The sequence below is a fragment of the Podarcis raffonei genome, chromosome 16 (assembly GCF_027172205.1).
Source record: "Podarcis raffonei isolate rPodRaf1 chromosome 16, rPodRaf1.pri, whole genome shotgun sequence".
In the NCBI taxonomy this organism is placed as follows: Eukaryota; Metazoa; Chordata; class Lepidosauria; order Squamata; family Lacertidae; genus Podarcis; species Podarcis raffonei.
In genome coordinates this window covers 36,370,817-36,386,335 of record NC_070617.1, presented here as the reverse complement: position 1 = coordinate 36,386,335, position 15,519 = coordinate 36,370,817, and the positions used below count along the sequence as shown (strand labels likewise).

General features: G+C 47.2%; 1 protein-coding gene across 2 annotated transcripts in view; it reads right to left on the bottom strand.

The window, feature by feature from the left end:
- Positions 1–773: 773 nt before the first annotated feature.
- LOC128404418 (transmembrane protein 132D-like) overlaps positions 774–15,519 on the bottom strand; it is a 468,160-nt gene continuing 453,414 nt past the window's right edge. For both annotated transcript variants that reach the window (XM_053370015.1, XM_053370016.1), the window contains 4 exons: positions 13,299–13,504; positions 12,441–12,714; positions 7,593–7,784; positions 774–2,050 (listed from right to left, as the gene is read on the bottom strand). In XM_053370015.1, coding sequence (XP_053225990.1) covers positions 866–2,050; positions 7,593–7,784; positions 12,441–12,714; positions 13,299–13,504 — 1,857 coding nt within the window. In that variant the 3' untranslated portion in view covers positions 774–865. The remainder of the gene's footprint in view (positions 2,051–7,592; positions 7,785–12,440; positions 12,715–13,298; positions 13,505–15,519) is intronic.

Genomic DNA, 15,519 nt, shown 5'->3' with positions numbered 1-15,519 from the left:
CTCTTTATTCCATCATCACAGATGTTTCCTTACCTGTTCTTTTTTCACTTTTTATGTGCTCTTTTGCACAACATGAAACCAGTCCTGGAAATCTAGGGGGATGTTGCAGAAGTTTAGCACTCACCTCCATGTTAATTGCTTCCAAAAAACAATCCATTTGCAACCCTGATGACTTGTGGGCATTTTGTGTTGATGGAATCTGGAGCAATATACCAACATTCAGTTCCCATCATTTAAAATTTAGCACAGCATGGCGTTATATTGATGAAAAAGCCACAGTTTCAAAACACAAGATACTGCAATGTAAAAGGAATGTTAGAAAAATCGGGACAGAAGGGCTGACATTATAACAAGTAAAACTCTCGCAATAAACCCCATGTCTGAATGCAGCCTGCTTGACCCACATCTGATGCCACATATGGGGGAAAAGGTCTTATGGGATAAATTAGAAGCCCTGGCAGGTCAGGTTTGTACTAAAGGCCAGATGAGATTGCATGATATAAAATACCTGTTTTTGCATTGGAGTTTGCAGATTAGTATTGGTTTCCTGTGCAACCTCCCCACAAAATGGAATCTTGTTTGCTATTTTTTTCAAAAAATTTATTTTCCCATGTAAGTTGCCTTCCATCAGAATATTTCCCAAACATCTTTTTTTAAGAACCACTGAGCACAGGTAACAGTTGCTGCTTGGGACCTTTACTCAAAGTGCTCCTCAGGGTTCCATTGAAACCAAATCATCCACCATTTTAATTGTTCACAAATGGTTGTCGGTCTTTTGTTTTGTCCCAGTTTGCCAAATTAAAGGCAGAAAGGTGAGTGGAAAACAAAAAGAAAGCAAGAAAGCAAAAGGGTTTCTAGTGTACTGTTATGCATTTTCATGTAGCCGTTCCATATAGTTCCTTAGTTCTTTACATCCCCCCAGGTCCATGTCCTGACAAACCCACTTGATATCATCCTCACTGCTGGTCAAGATAGAGTTGACGGTAGGGCACCCGCCATCTGAGGAGATGGTGGTGAAAGTGGTGAACTTGACTCGCTTCCGCTTGGAGGTTGGTGAGGCGGTCTGCTCGCTCTTCTGCTCCTTCCCTTCGGGGGTAGCAGTGGGGTCCGAGGACCGGAAGACTTGGCCGTTGAGGTTCTTCTGGGTGTTGGCATCCAGGAGGTACTTGCTCTCCTCCAAGTCTATGCCTTGGTCAATGGCTGTGATGCACTCCTCTTGCTGGGTGGAAAAATTGAGGTGGTTCTCCAGCAGTTCTGTCCTATTGCTTAGTCCTACCCAGTCATGAGAGTGGCTCAGGCCTTCTTGCTCTTCAAAGGGAGCCTGCTTGTGCCTATACTTCAAAGCAAAGGTGATGCAGTTGATGAGGAAGACTAGAATGGCCAAGCAAAAGACACCTAACAAAGCATACATCCCAATCTCCAAGTCACTTAGGCCCCTGGGTGTCTCTACAAGGTCGTTCTCTTCCAGATCTCCATTGCTCATTGGCAAGTCCACCTGTGCTGGCAAGCTGGTGAAGTCTATTGGGATGTTTTGCATATGGCTGTCATCATCTAGAAGGCTCTCGCGGTCCTCCTTTTTACTAAGAATTGACTTTTGTGTGCTGGCCCCCCTGGTTTCTTCCTGGCCCATCGACGAGCTGTAATAAGGCCCATCTTGTCGAGACCTCTCCTGCAGGGTTGTCTTCTGACGCCTGTCGCTGGTATGGTTTTCCAAGTGCACACTGGCCCCAACCTGCTTGCTGTCACTGGTGTTAGGGTTGGCATCATTTTGACCAAACTTGACCTTGATGTTCCCAGTCCCTACAGCCATGACGCTCTTCCGTTTAGATTTCTGGCACGATTCGCTGATCACCATCTCCACTTTCACCAACAGCCCCTGGCCTTCTGACTCAGCAACGACGAGGGGCCATTTGAATTTGGGGCTCTGGAGAACGGAGACCACCTTCTCATCTACAGATGTGGCCACCAGAGAGAAGTCCTTGACGTCATATAGGTCCAAGGGCATGACTGCCCCATCACTGAACTGGATCCAGCAACTTATAGCAGCTTCCTGTAAGGGAAATGATGACAACATCATCATTCTGAGTAACCCATCAGAGTTAAAAACCACAGGGTTGCTATGATACAAGGAGACAACATAAGAGGCGTTTCAAGTTATGCATGGTGGGAATAGAGAAAAGTTTTTTTCCCTATCTCATAACACTAGGACTCGTGGACCTCCAATGAAGCGGAATGTTGGAAGATTCAGGACAGGCAAGAGAAAGTACTTCTCCACCCAACACTTAGTTAAACCATGGAACTTAATCCAACAAAAGGTAGCTACTGCAGAAGCTATTGTGAAGGAACCAGAAAGCTTTCCTGAGGTCATACATCAACACAACATATATTTGTAGAAAGACCATTTGAAATGAAATTCAAACAGAAATAGACTTCCATCTAATTAAAAGCCGAGGACTTAGTACAGGAAGGTGCCTTATGCCAGGTGTTTCTGTCTAGTTCAGTATTGTCCACTCCAACTGGCAGAATTTCTTAAGGGTCTCAGAAAGAAGTAGAACCATGTTTTTAGCTGGAGATGCCAGGGATTGAAGCTGGGTCCTTCTGCATGTAAAGCAGGGGCTCAACCACTGACATCACTTGAGCATCAGGGTGACACCATCTGATTGCCAAATAGGTATGGTTTCAGAAAACTGACCTTGCAAGCCCAAACTGGCACAACTGGCAAGCCAAAATTGACCTGCAGGCCAGAAGTTCTCCACCCCTGCCACACATGGTCATCCCAAAGCTCACACTGAGCAAACTGAACCTCCTTTTCCTTTTTTGGTTCACAGTGGAGAAATATAGAGCAGACCCCTTTCCCTATTCTTGAGCGTCCCACCGCCCCCCCCCTCCAAAGTGCTTCAGTGGCAGATCAAAGAAACAATCTCTCCAGCCTGGAGACGCAGCTATGGAGGAAATTTAATTCCACACCGAGCCATTCGTTTTTATTTCAATTCTATGAGAAACAAGGGCTACGTTTTAAATAGTCATAGGTAATAAGATTTGTTTTCCACAGAAGTGGTAAGAGACTTGTATTCCCCCTGAGGTCTCTGGTGCATGCTTTGAAACACTAATAAATTGCATGTCAAACATCATCACAGGTGATTGGATCATTTACTACTGCTCTGTATTCAAACTGGGAGGGGGGGCGCACAAGTAATTACTTATTATATTTATGATTTCTAAAAACCACTTTATATAAAAGATAAAGTCTCCTTGCAAAGCACACAGGACATGATAGAATGCAGGCCTTGGACCTAGTGCTAGCCAGGAAGAAAAGCACCAGAGTCCTGAGGCTCCCAGGATTGAAAGTGGGCTTCTAAAAGCTCTTGCCCCAAGTTCAGGGTTCTTGTTTTATTTATCTTTACTTCTTTGCTTACCACCTTTATCTTCACATGGTTCTTCTCCACATTTCAACCAGGAACAGTTCATTCAGGACTGTGAGCCCAATTTTCTGGAACTCCCTCCTGGCTGAGATGAGACAAGCCCCTCTCCCTGTTGAAATTCGAGCAATTGCAAGTTGTATTATGTCTGTTTACTGAACTTAAGTTTTTTTGGTTTGCTTTAAGCTCCATATTATCTTGATTGATGAGCTGTTTTATTGTTTGGGCCGTGCCCAAGAGAATTTGCTGCCTGAGGCAAAGGACAAAATGGCGCACGTATGCAACCATTCCATATACAGTGGTACCTCGGGTTACATACGCTTCAGGTTACAGACTCCGCTAACCCAGAAATAGTACCTTGGGTTAAGAACTTTGCTTCAGGATGAGAACAGAAATCACGTGGCGGCGGCGTGGCGGCAGCAGGAGGCCCCATGAACTAAAGTGGTGGTGCTTCAGTTTCAGGTTAAGAACGGACCTCCGGAACAAATTTGGTATGTAACCAGAGGTACCACTGTACAGGAACAAATCTTGGCAACAGGGCATGGCAAGGGCAGATCAGCAGGGTGCTTATAAAGCTGGAAGGCAAGGTGCATGACACACAGCTCTCTCCTCCAATAGAAGGGGATGGTTAGGGAACTGAAGAGGAGGATTTGAACAGCACCACTGCCTCCCAGCAGATTCTGCCTGAGGCAGTCACCTCACTCAGCCCAATGGCAGGACTGGTCCTGCTGTGTATACAACTTTGTGACCATCTATGGAGAAAACCAGTCTCTCAGTGGACCAGATTGGGATGGACCAGAGCTCAGGGGCAAAGCATCCTCCAGGCATGCAGAAAGTCCCAGGTCAGCATCTCCAGTTAGGCTTTCTGTCTGAAACCCTGAAGGGCTGAAACCCTGAGTTAGATGGGCCAAAGGTTGGATTCAGTATAAGGCAGCTTTCTAGATAATAAATAGATAAACCTTGACAAGTTCCTGACAATGCTGACACTGTGTGGAGGCTCTTACTGTATGCTCAACATCCCTCCCGCTTTCCCCTCACCAACTGCTTTGCAAACCCAATATTGACCTTGGACACAACGGAAGGATCACTTACAAGCTCCCTGAGCTTTTTTCTAGTTTTTGGCCTGCCACCTGGTTTCATTTCTTCCCCTGACCCCCCACTGCACTGAAAGGATGGATTCGGATATGACTCAATTTCCTCGGGAAGTGAAATGCACAGCTGGCTGGGGGCTTAGTGCCACCAAGCCTGCTCCTTTTGAGCTGATTTCAAGGTAGCGATTTTAGCTCTGCTGGTCAACAAAGGATGAACTGCCTGTCCTGGCTTTCTAGCCGTGTGTTGCTTGATTGCTGAACTCTACAAAGAGAAAGAGAGAGAATGTGCATTGGGGAAGGGGGAGAACTTCATTCTGAGTGCTCTACCAAGGCCTAAGCCTTAGCTTACCTCTTCCCAACCCCACCAAAACCATCTGAAAGAGAGATGAATGAGCATCATATTCCCAGTATTCACCGTCTAATTTGCCAACAGCTAAATGATATCGAGCGTCAGAACAACTTGGCCACAATAAGGAAATTTTGCCCATGGTACGACCATTTTCCATACTCCCACTTTGATTCTCTGGCACCCTATCTGTATAACCTAGCAACTCCAAAATATAGACGTGCTTTTATCCTAGCAAGATTGAATGTATTGCCCTCGGCTGTACTTGAGGGACAATTCCAACAGATTCCATACGAAAAATGCTTATGCCCATGCGGAGATGGCAGCACCGAATCAGTGGTGCATGCCCTCCTCTCAAGCACTCTTTACAAAGACTTGAGGAACGAGATTACCACCCCTCTTTTATTGTCTGTTCCAGGTCGCCCAACCACTGCCACAGTGTCTTTTCTCCTGGCATATCAAGAGAAGCAGATGACTGCAAAGGTTGCAAGGTTTCTAGCTGGGGCAATCAGAATAAGGTCCACTATTTGATTGCTGATTCAGGACCCTAAACTCTGTTTTATACAATCAACTTTTAATTTTGTTCTGTGCATATCACAATGTTTTTTTGTTGCTATGGCCAACGGCTGATGCAAATAAAGTTTCATTCATTCTTCATTCTTCTACCCAGTATTTGCTTTGATAAAAGGGTTTCAGGGGGTGGAACACAACTTGAGGGTCAGCAACTGGTAGTTCTTGGGCCAAATGAATGCACACAAAGCCAATCTCATACACAAAAGAAGTCTGTAAATAGGAATGGGAGAATCTCTCAATTTCGTTTGCCCCCAGTTTCTCGTTTTTCCATGCATCAGTTCAGTTGTGCACATTGCTACCTCACTTTGAGTTTATTATTTTTTAAGTCCTCATGAAAATCCATCAGCATTTTAGTATGATTTTCTCCTAATGTACAATTTGTGTGCAATTTTGTCCAATATACCACCCCACAAAAAATTATAACTCATTTTTATGTTACTTTTGCTAATGATGGAGGCAGCTGCCCCTGCGCACCCTGCCTGCCAACCTCACCTACCGGGGGGCCAATTTGAATAAAATATGGGGGGGCAGGTAATCCCCACCCTGCATAATTGATCAGTCCCCTTTACACCTCAACTACATCCTTGCTTCTCCCCTCACAGCTTGCCCCAAGCCCTATTCCCATTTAAAGGGGAGGCAGGTGCTTCACAGCGTGGTCTTGGTGAAATGGATTATAGTTCTAGCTAAGTTATAAGCTTTGATTTCTTAATGTGCATATTTGTCCATTGTATGCAAATCTGCATTCTCCTTTGTCTTTTTTGTTGGTGGACTACAACTCCCATCATGCCTAGCTAGCAGGATCAGCAGCCAGAGAAGATGGAAGTTATAGCCCAACAACATCTGGGGCCCCAAGGTTGAGAAAGTCTGCTCTGGATGGTTCCTCCAGCCTCCATGCGTTCCAAACGTTCCTCAGATGAAAACAAGGACATTTTTCACTCCCCTGCAACTGACCCTCCTCGATTTCACATTTTTGCACTGACCCCCCTCACAGAGCATTTCCTATCAGAAGAAGGGCGAGTACCACCACCACTGTCAGGGACTGTGCTGAGGAGGGCTACACTGAGGAGGAATGGTGGGAGCCACCTGCTCCTGCTCCTGAATCTTCCCAGGAGCAGGAGGACAGCATAGATTTGGAACAGTGGTTTGCAGAGGGGCATAGTTCAGAAGGCAGAAGCTGGGAAATACTGGATGGGGAGCAGCTAGCAGAAGAAACACTAGAAGAGAGAGAGACTTAACAGATTCACAGTCTCTGGATAGCATCCACCCCCCTTCTCCAAAGTCACGGAGAGCTCAGAAAGTGTCAGAACAGAAAGCACAGAAGGGTACAAGCTCAGATTACAAGACGTAGGAGTGACGTAGATTAATAGGGACAGAGGGCGGAGCATCCCTTAATTGGGAGCACCACCACTTCTATGAGATGTGTTCTTTGTTCTCTTGCTATGATTATTAAAGATTCTAACTGGTGAGGCGTTCCTTTCATTTGATCTCTTATCTACTGCCACTGGGGGGGGGCTGATTCCCTGAAGTCTGACAACCACTTGACCAACAGGACATATGCCCTCCCCTGGTTTGGAGAAAACTGCTTAATGCACATTTCACTTCATTTTATTCTTGGGTAGATATACAAAAAGAAAAACACACACTGATAAAGAAATTTTAGAAAGGGGCAAGATTAGATGTGAATGCACAAAGCATTTAAAATAATAATAATCAAGACTCCTTGCGCTCAGCTCTGCTCCTCCTTTCTTCCCACCCAGGGTAGCCCTGTCCTCTGCCTGCCACTCAGAGCCGGCCATGTCAAGTGAGTCTGGGCCCCAACGGCAGCAGCCTCTCCTCCTTCTTGCTGACTCTCCAGCAGCTGCTACAAGCTGTCCAAGAGAGGAGGCTGGCAGCGGAGGCCATGGGTTACTCCCTTGCAGCCACAGCTGCCACCACCTCCATTGCTTGGGACAAGTGCCAGCTCATCCTTCTCCCTGAGCTTGGCAGCAGTTGGCACTGGCGGGGGAAATAGGGACATTCTGAGATTATATCAGAAAGCCCGGGTGGCTTTCCAAATTCTTTGACTCTCCACTTGGAGGGTATATGCTTGGCTGGCTGGGAATTGCCCAAGTACAGTAGGCCTCAGAAATGGCGGCTTGTCACTAGGCAAATGAGGCTTCCTACCTGTTTTGGCACCTGGAGGATTTCCTGTGCTACCGCCGTGGCAAAGATGGCCTTGTTGCTTCCTGGGCTCAGTTGTAAGGACAGGGAAAGCCCAGTCACCAGCTGGACCCCCAGGTCAGTAATAGTCACCTTCTCATCGAGGACAGTCACAGTCTTTTCAGCCAAGATGGCGTCAGAAAGCGGAGACAGAATCTGTTCAGGAAAACCGAGGCAACCCCATCAGAACCCGCAAGGAGAGTCATACATCTTAAAACCTTTTTTATATATTAAAAAAGTATAAAACATTTCAGTCCCAACTTTCCTTGTTGGATTTATTTATTTATTAGCAGACTATCAATAAATATTCCCTGGGCGGCTTATGACAAGCATGCCCAGGACAGCTAACAACAAAAGTAAGTAGAAAAATGACCAGACAAACAAATTGAAGGTAGCAGCAAAATCTATCAAATAATAAGCCCCAAGTAAGCAATTATGGGGTGGTGCTGTGGGTTAAACCACTGAGCCTGGGGCTTACCAATCAGAAGGTCGGCGGTTTGAATCCCTACAATGGGGTGAGCTCCCGTTGCTCAGTCCCTGCTCCTGCCAACCTAGCAGTTTGAATTTCATGGTAATCTATGAATTTCATGGTAATGTTTTTGCTCAAAATATGTTTGAAAACACACTTTAAAATTACGTTATTTTAGGATCATATAATTTAGAAATGCGTAGCATGAGGTAAAATACCTATTTGGATACAGATTTTGTGATCATATGCTATTTCAGACCACTTAGAGGATTTTGCCCCTTAAGCAGGATATAAACTTTGTAACGTAAATAAGCATTTTAAAACAAACAGATCTTTTAAAAAATAAAAAAATAAAATTGCAGTTTGGAACAAAACTAGGATGGAACAGACTTATGAATGAACACAAGCAAATCTGACTTATTTAATATTCCGTTGTTTTGTTGCTGTTGTTGTGTTGTTGTCATCCTGCCTTTTCCCCAGATCAATCAATAAAATTATCAGCTCAAATGGCAGTAGATAGTTCTATCTATCTATCTATCATCTATCTATCTATCTATCTATCTATCTATCTATCTATCTATCTATCTGAACAGACATTTCTGTTAATTCCAATGTGAAGCATCATTTTAAAAAAAAAACATTCTTCCCTCCCCCTTTCCTGTTGTGTAGGGTGGAATGACTCTTCTATTATAGTTCCTGCCGCAACATATATCTACATCATCCTTCTTGGCTGAAAAAGATTGTTTCCCCCATATGCTAATTTAACCCACAGATTCATTGATTCATTGACTAAAAACGTCATACAATTATTCAATCACATTTCCTTCAATCAAAATTAGTGATTGAAAACAAACAATGGGGACAAATTATGGGCAGCTAAACAGAACCCCTCATTATGTTTCGTCTCCCTTCCCTCCTGTCTCCCTCTGTTACCCATCCCTACTGTCTGACCTTAGATTGCAAACCCATCGGGGCAGTGACCTATCTATATATATTTTTTATTTTTGCTTGCATTACAGAAGACTCTGAAGAGAAGACAAGCAAGGCTTATGAAAAGTGAATTAAGCAAGATGGATGTGAGCTGAGCTATCGCTCTCTAAGATCTTGGCATTTCAAAAGCAGCTGACTTTGACGATTTCTCGAGTGACAGGCTATACATATTCTTTCAAGTGGATAGGCCAACTAGCCTTCCCCGCCTCCTCCCTCTCGCTTCCAGTTCCCTTCCCAGATATACATTCTCTATATTTATGGACAGTCACAGAAGGCAAGATGAGACTCTCAGCTTTTGCAACATATAAATATAGATTGCTACCGAGGGCTGCAGTCTCCCCACTTCCTAAAGGCTACCTGTTGAGGAAAAGCAATTTGGTAAGGATAAGGGGCGAGTGGTCTGTGAAGCAGGGCAGCATCGCTCACCTGTCTTCTGAGCACTGAGCATCACTGCTGGTTCCTGAGAGGGTGAGGGGCAGGAAGGGCAGCATGGTGCAGGTACAGCAGCAGAGCCAATCCAACGCTCCTGCCGCCATGCTTGGACCACGGTGAGCTCCTTGCATCTTGTCTTTCCCCCTCTCAGGAACTGGCAGTGGCTCTCTGTGCTTGGAAGGCCTGTGCTCCCTGCTCACTGCAATGGGTAGGGCCAAGCCCTATCATAAGGCAGAGTGAGACAGCTTCCATAGCCAGCAAATGCTGAGGGACAGAAACTGGCTAGGAAGGTGTGCCATGTGGTCTGCCCTGCAGCCCCTAAGCTAGCTGGCTGCCCTTGCATGGCTGACACACCTATGAGGTGATCTGAGGGGACCCACCTCACGGTGCATGTTCCTGGGGGGGCAAGAGATCCTTATCCGGCCTTGGTGGTTTCCAATTCAGCTTTGGGTAAGCTGAAGATGCAGCCAAAAGCCAAAGCCAAGGAGAGCAGCAGTTTTGGCTTATGGAATACCCCTATTTTGCCAAGACTCTCAGGCATGTCCAAAGTCCATTTCGGGGACCTAATCCAGCCCACCAGTTGGGGTAAAATCCTAAAAAAACCTCAACAACATTAATCCTAAAAATAACTTTGATTGGCTCTTTGGTCGACAACTGGATCAAGAGGGAGCACTCCTGCAAAATGTCTGCATTTCTGCTGGTCTCCTCCCACCCCACCAGGGCCCGGCCCAGATTTGTGAGGAGGAAGTGTTGGTGGCCCACCTTGTCTCCAGTGCCAAAATGTCTTGGGCCAGTCCTGGCTACTGGGATAGGGCCAAGGCAGTTGTCTATTGCCTAAAAGGCACATTGGGAGGTTCTATGTCATAAAAAGTAAGGTAAAGGTAAAGGTACCCCTGCCCGTACGGGCCAGTCGTGTCCGACTCTAGGGTTGTGCGCTCATCTCACTTAAGAGGCCGGGAGCCAGCGCTGTCCGCAGACACTTCCGGGTCACGTGGCCAGCGTGACAAAGCTGCTCTGGCGAGCCAGAGCCGCACACGGAAACGCCGTTTACCTTCCCGCTAGTAAGCGGTCCCTATTTATCTACTTGCACCCAGGGGTGCTTTCGAACTGCTAGGTTGGCAGGAGCTGGGACCGGAAGACGGGAGCTCACCCCGCCGCGGGGATTCGAACCGCCGACCATACGATCGGCAAGTCCTAGGCATTGAGGTTTTACCCACAGCGCCACCCGCGTCCACGTCATAAAAAGTGGGTGTTTTCAAAATATAACATAGAAAGTTTTCATTAAAAAAGAAAATATTGGGGGGGGAATACAAACTGGGCGTACCCCACCTCTTTCCCCCAATCTATAGCACTGAAACAAAGAGAGACTGAAAGCTGCTAATATCAATATGAAGGGAAATGTTAACACAACCATATATTATGGAATGTGGCAGGTACACTTTGTCCTGTAGAGCCTTTGTTCGTTTACTGGATGAACGGAAACCAGTCTGCCATGAAAGTCTCTTTCTCTTTTGCCCTCTAGCCACACAATACCAGTTTTAGGTCAGTTTTTCAGAAAGCGCTATGTCCTAAATTACATTATACAGTTTTTGTACTTTTAAACCCTTCGTTTCTTTCCAGTTTCCAGCTGTCAATGTATTCTTGCTCCCATAAACCGATAACCAATTAAATGTGTATATAATGACCTTTGGCTTTCTCCACTGAATATACCCAACAATACTATTTCAGGAGGTTCCCCCACCCCCCAGTTTTCTCAATATTTTTGTTATTTCTACAAAGATCTCTTCCTAGAACTGGGAAACTTTGGGACAGTCCTAGCACATATGTGTGAAACAACCATGAGCTGTACATCCCCTCCAGGAAGTAGGCAAGAGGGGTTTATCCATTTTAGCTATTTTTGTAGAAGTTAAATGCCAGGAGAGCCAGTGTGGCTTAGTGGTTAGAGCGTAGGACTAGGATTTGGGAAACCCAAGTTCCATTTCCCACTTAGGCATGGAAGCTCACTGGGTAACCCTGGGCCAGTTACCACCTCCCAGCCTAACCTACCTCACAGGGATGTTGTGAGGATGAAATGTAGGGGAAGAGAACTATGTATGCCTCAAAGTCTTTGGAGAAAAGGTGGGATATAAATGCAATAAGTGATTATTATTGTGATGGCCTGGGACTCGGGCTCAGGCTCAGAACCAGAGGGGTCTCAGTCTGCACCGGATCCTTTGCCTCAGGTGGCATTTGGACCAAGTCTGGAGCCTGATTCTGAAGAGTCCGAGTCTGCACAGGTTCCCCTGCAACAAACACCAGCTGGGCCGAGTCAGGGGCCGGAGCCTGCCCTGGCTCCAGATGCGGGGATGACCTCGTTGACTTCAGCTGGGCTGTCACTTACAGCTGCTCCACTACCGGTTGGGTCAGGGGAGGCTGAGGTGGCCCCTGGGTCTAGTAACCCACCAACTTCTCCCGAGCTGCTGAGACTAAGCTCTGAGAGAAGGAGAGACCTGAGTACTCGCAGGAGGAGTGCTGGCCTTCAGGAGAGACAGGGAGGTGAGTCGCCAGGGGATCAGGACCAGCCGTTACCCCAACAAAGATAAAAGGCTGTCGGACCCCGACCCAGGTTGCAGGAGCAACATTGCTGTGTGCCAGATCCTGCCTGAGATCCTGTACCTGTCCTTGCCTTGTTTCCTGCCTCGTGTCCTGCCTTGGCCCTGTCGGACTGACTCCTAGCGGAACCTTTGGATTCTGAACCGAACCTTGACCACGGTTCTCGGGTTACCCCCGGGCCCAGCACAATGATGATGATGATGCCTTATGTATTATTTTCAAATAGTTTTTGAAAGACATTTTGCATCCTCATGCTGGGCTAGGTGAATATATGATCAGATCCAGAATGGCTGCTCTTCTGCTTTTTCCCAGCATTCCTTTCCTCCTACCTGAATCGTCGTCATCCCCAGCTCTTGTCCAACCAGCACCTGCCCGTCTTGCAGTTTTGCAATCCTCGGCTCTTCCACTTGTATGAAATCGCTCACCAGCTCAGTGATGTCAACTTGCCAGTCTGAGCCCAGCAGGTAGGTCATCTGCCCGCCAGGATCTGAGGGTTCGGCTACGAACTGTGTGAGCACCCGCACCATGGCGTGCTGGTACTGGAGGGTGCAACCTCTTCCCTTCCGCTCATCCTCCTCTTCGTCATCGCTGTCCCTAGCTGGTCTGTCAAGGCAAAAAAAGCAGAGGGGTTGGGCAAAGAAGATTGCCTTAAGGTTGACTTAAAATCCTCCCAGTGATAGGGACACAGGAAGCTGTCTTGTATCAGGTTGGAATATTCGCCTAACTGGCCCAACACCATCCTCTTTAAAGAAGGGTCTTTGGCTGTGATTGCCTGTTCCCAAGCAGGGGAACTCACTGAGGACCCCAGCAGGTTTTGATCCTCCACTCAGCAGCTGGTGAGCGGAGGATTCAATCCTGCAAGGCTCTGCTCTGCCAGCATGTTCCCTGCAGAGAATGCAGTGGCAATGCAGCACCCAGCAAGATTAAACCTGCTCTCTTCAACGTGGTCAGAGAGTGCCCTTCTCCCAAGTGTATATTTAATTAGGGTTTATAACCCCTGGGTCTGGATCTGTTGGATCTGGGTTGGGTACTCTTTGGGTCAACCTGGGCCAGGGGGGTGGGAATTCCCAGATAGGATCCCAGATCAGGCTGGGGTGGTGGTGGTGCACAACTCTAATGGCAACCATCTGCAAAGAGTGCACAACCTGCATCTAGACCCAATAGAACAACCTCAGTCAAAAGCCCACCTCTTATTTGAGACGATGGGGATCCGCCACCCCTTGATCTGATTTAACTCTGTGTCAGAGACCTCGATCTGCAGAGGGAGGCGGGGCACCCACACGGTCATCTCCAGGGGGGCACTCAGATGTTGGTACATGAAATGGACACGGACGTTTGATTTCCCTTTCATTTCCTTCCCGTTGACAAAGACGTAGTCGCATCTGTCGGAGACCTGGGAACAAGAGGAGAGGTGGGTGAAGGAAAGCAGCAACAATGAAGTCCCTAGGTGAAATCGTCAAATCTGTATCTTGCTGGCAGTAGTCAGAAGTGCAGTGGGATGGAGCCGATCTCCTGATACCAGTGTTACTGCAGCTATTCTGGATGGGGTGGTGCTATCTGGGACTGGCAGGATGCTGATGAGTGCACACCTGGGGGAGAGGGGCTGGAGTCTGACTTGGGAGAGGGGGTCAGTGATTTGTGGGGACTTCTACTGACCAGGAGGCAAGAATTAGAGGCGTGGGAAGCTTCAGAGCTGGAGGGTGGAGCACGGGATGGGTCAGATGAAAAGGAGGAAGAGGCAGGTCAGGCAAGTTAAGGAACAGGTACTTCCTCACCCTCTCCTGCACCACTTTCTCCCAGAACCAGGAAGGGGATGAGCTGAGGAAACTTCCACACAGGTGTACTCTCTGGCTGTATGCACGCAGCCCATCAGGAGGAGGCACAGATAGAGGGGAAGTGGTCCCCTATTGTTGCAACTGCTTCATAGAACACAGATATGGGAATAGCTGCCTGGACACTAGACTGTTGTGTGTGGTATTCAGATCTGTAGAAATAACTATAAGTGTCATGGACTGGCTGGATGCAGAGGAGTGGAGGGAGGAACCAGCTTGAGAACCCCCAAGGGCACCCCCAGAGGAAGAGGAACCAGGGGATTAGAGGTGGGACAATGATGAGTGGTCAGAGGGAGAAGAGGGAGAAGACTGGGAGGCAAAGGTGTCAGAAGCTGAAGGGGCAACAGGGTTTAGTGAGCAGGAAGAGGCAGTGGTAGAGGGCAGTCCAGAATCAAGGCTGGAAGAGAGTGGGGGCAGGCTGCTGAAAAAGCCAGGAAGCCTCCCCCTTCTGCTGCGACCAGCTCTGCAACCCCCTGGTCTCCCAGAAGACAGAGAGGAATGAAGAGAGATAAGATGACAAAGCCTTAGGCTACTAGGGAAAGACCATGGGGAACGCAGTGGTGGGAAAGCAGGGGCCTTCAGCCTTCACAACTGCTTCATTAGGGCAAGACCTACTGGGAAGAGTTGCTGTGATCTCCAGGCCTGAGCTGCAGCATCTGCCCAGCACTGACCTGACCGCCATCCTGCTCCACTCCAGCTCCATCCAGGTGCATGGATCCTGATGTTGGAAGGATTGCTCCACTCCACTCCACCACACCCACCATTACTGCTCATTGGCTGAAAGCTAAGAGTGAAGGGATGGGTCTTAAGTGTTTCATGCAGCATCCTCGGTCCATCATGGGACTGGGGCAGAAACAGCCAGATCCCAGTTGCTATCACACACACACACACACACACACACACACACCTTTTCTTGCATCCAGCTTGCACCCTGCATCCTAAATACAAATCAGGATAAATGACAGGTATGCTGTGCACGGTTCTGGTTGTTGCACATCAGAAGGTCAGACAAGTGGTCTATCTAGCTCAGCATTGTCTGCACTGATTGCCAGGGTCCTCTTGCAGCCCTGACTTGAAATGCTAAGGATTGAACCTGGAATCTTCTGCGTTCAATGCTGTGCCTCTTCCTGGTATTCTTGGTGCTTCCACCCTTCCATTCCATTCATGATGTCACATGATTTTATGAGCTTCTGTCAGTCTGGTTCATAAATCACACTTTCCCCTGAAGCTTTTCGCCCACATCTCGGTGAAATGACACAAACCCGTTTGTTACAGGTTGTTAAAATATAGGCGCAAAATGCACGTTCAAATAATTTATTAACTCCCACTTTGCAGTGGTGATGATCTGAAGGAATGATCTATTAAAACCCTGAACTCTTTTTTCACAATCCATTACCAGCCAGGCCTTCTGTTCCATTATGATGGTGTATTTAATATTTCTGCCTCCCGAATATGCATGATCTTGCACTTATCTGAATTTAATGCCATTTTCTACTTTTCTGTTTAAATGCAGAGTGGATCTAAATCTTATCGAAACATCAGAAACTGCTGTGGCATAATTTACATTCAAGCATTA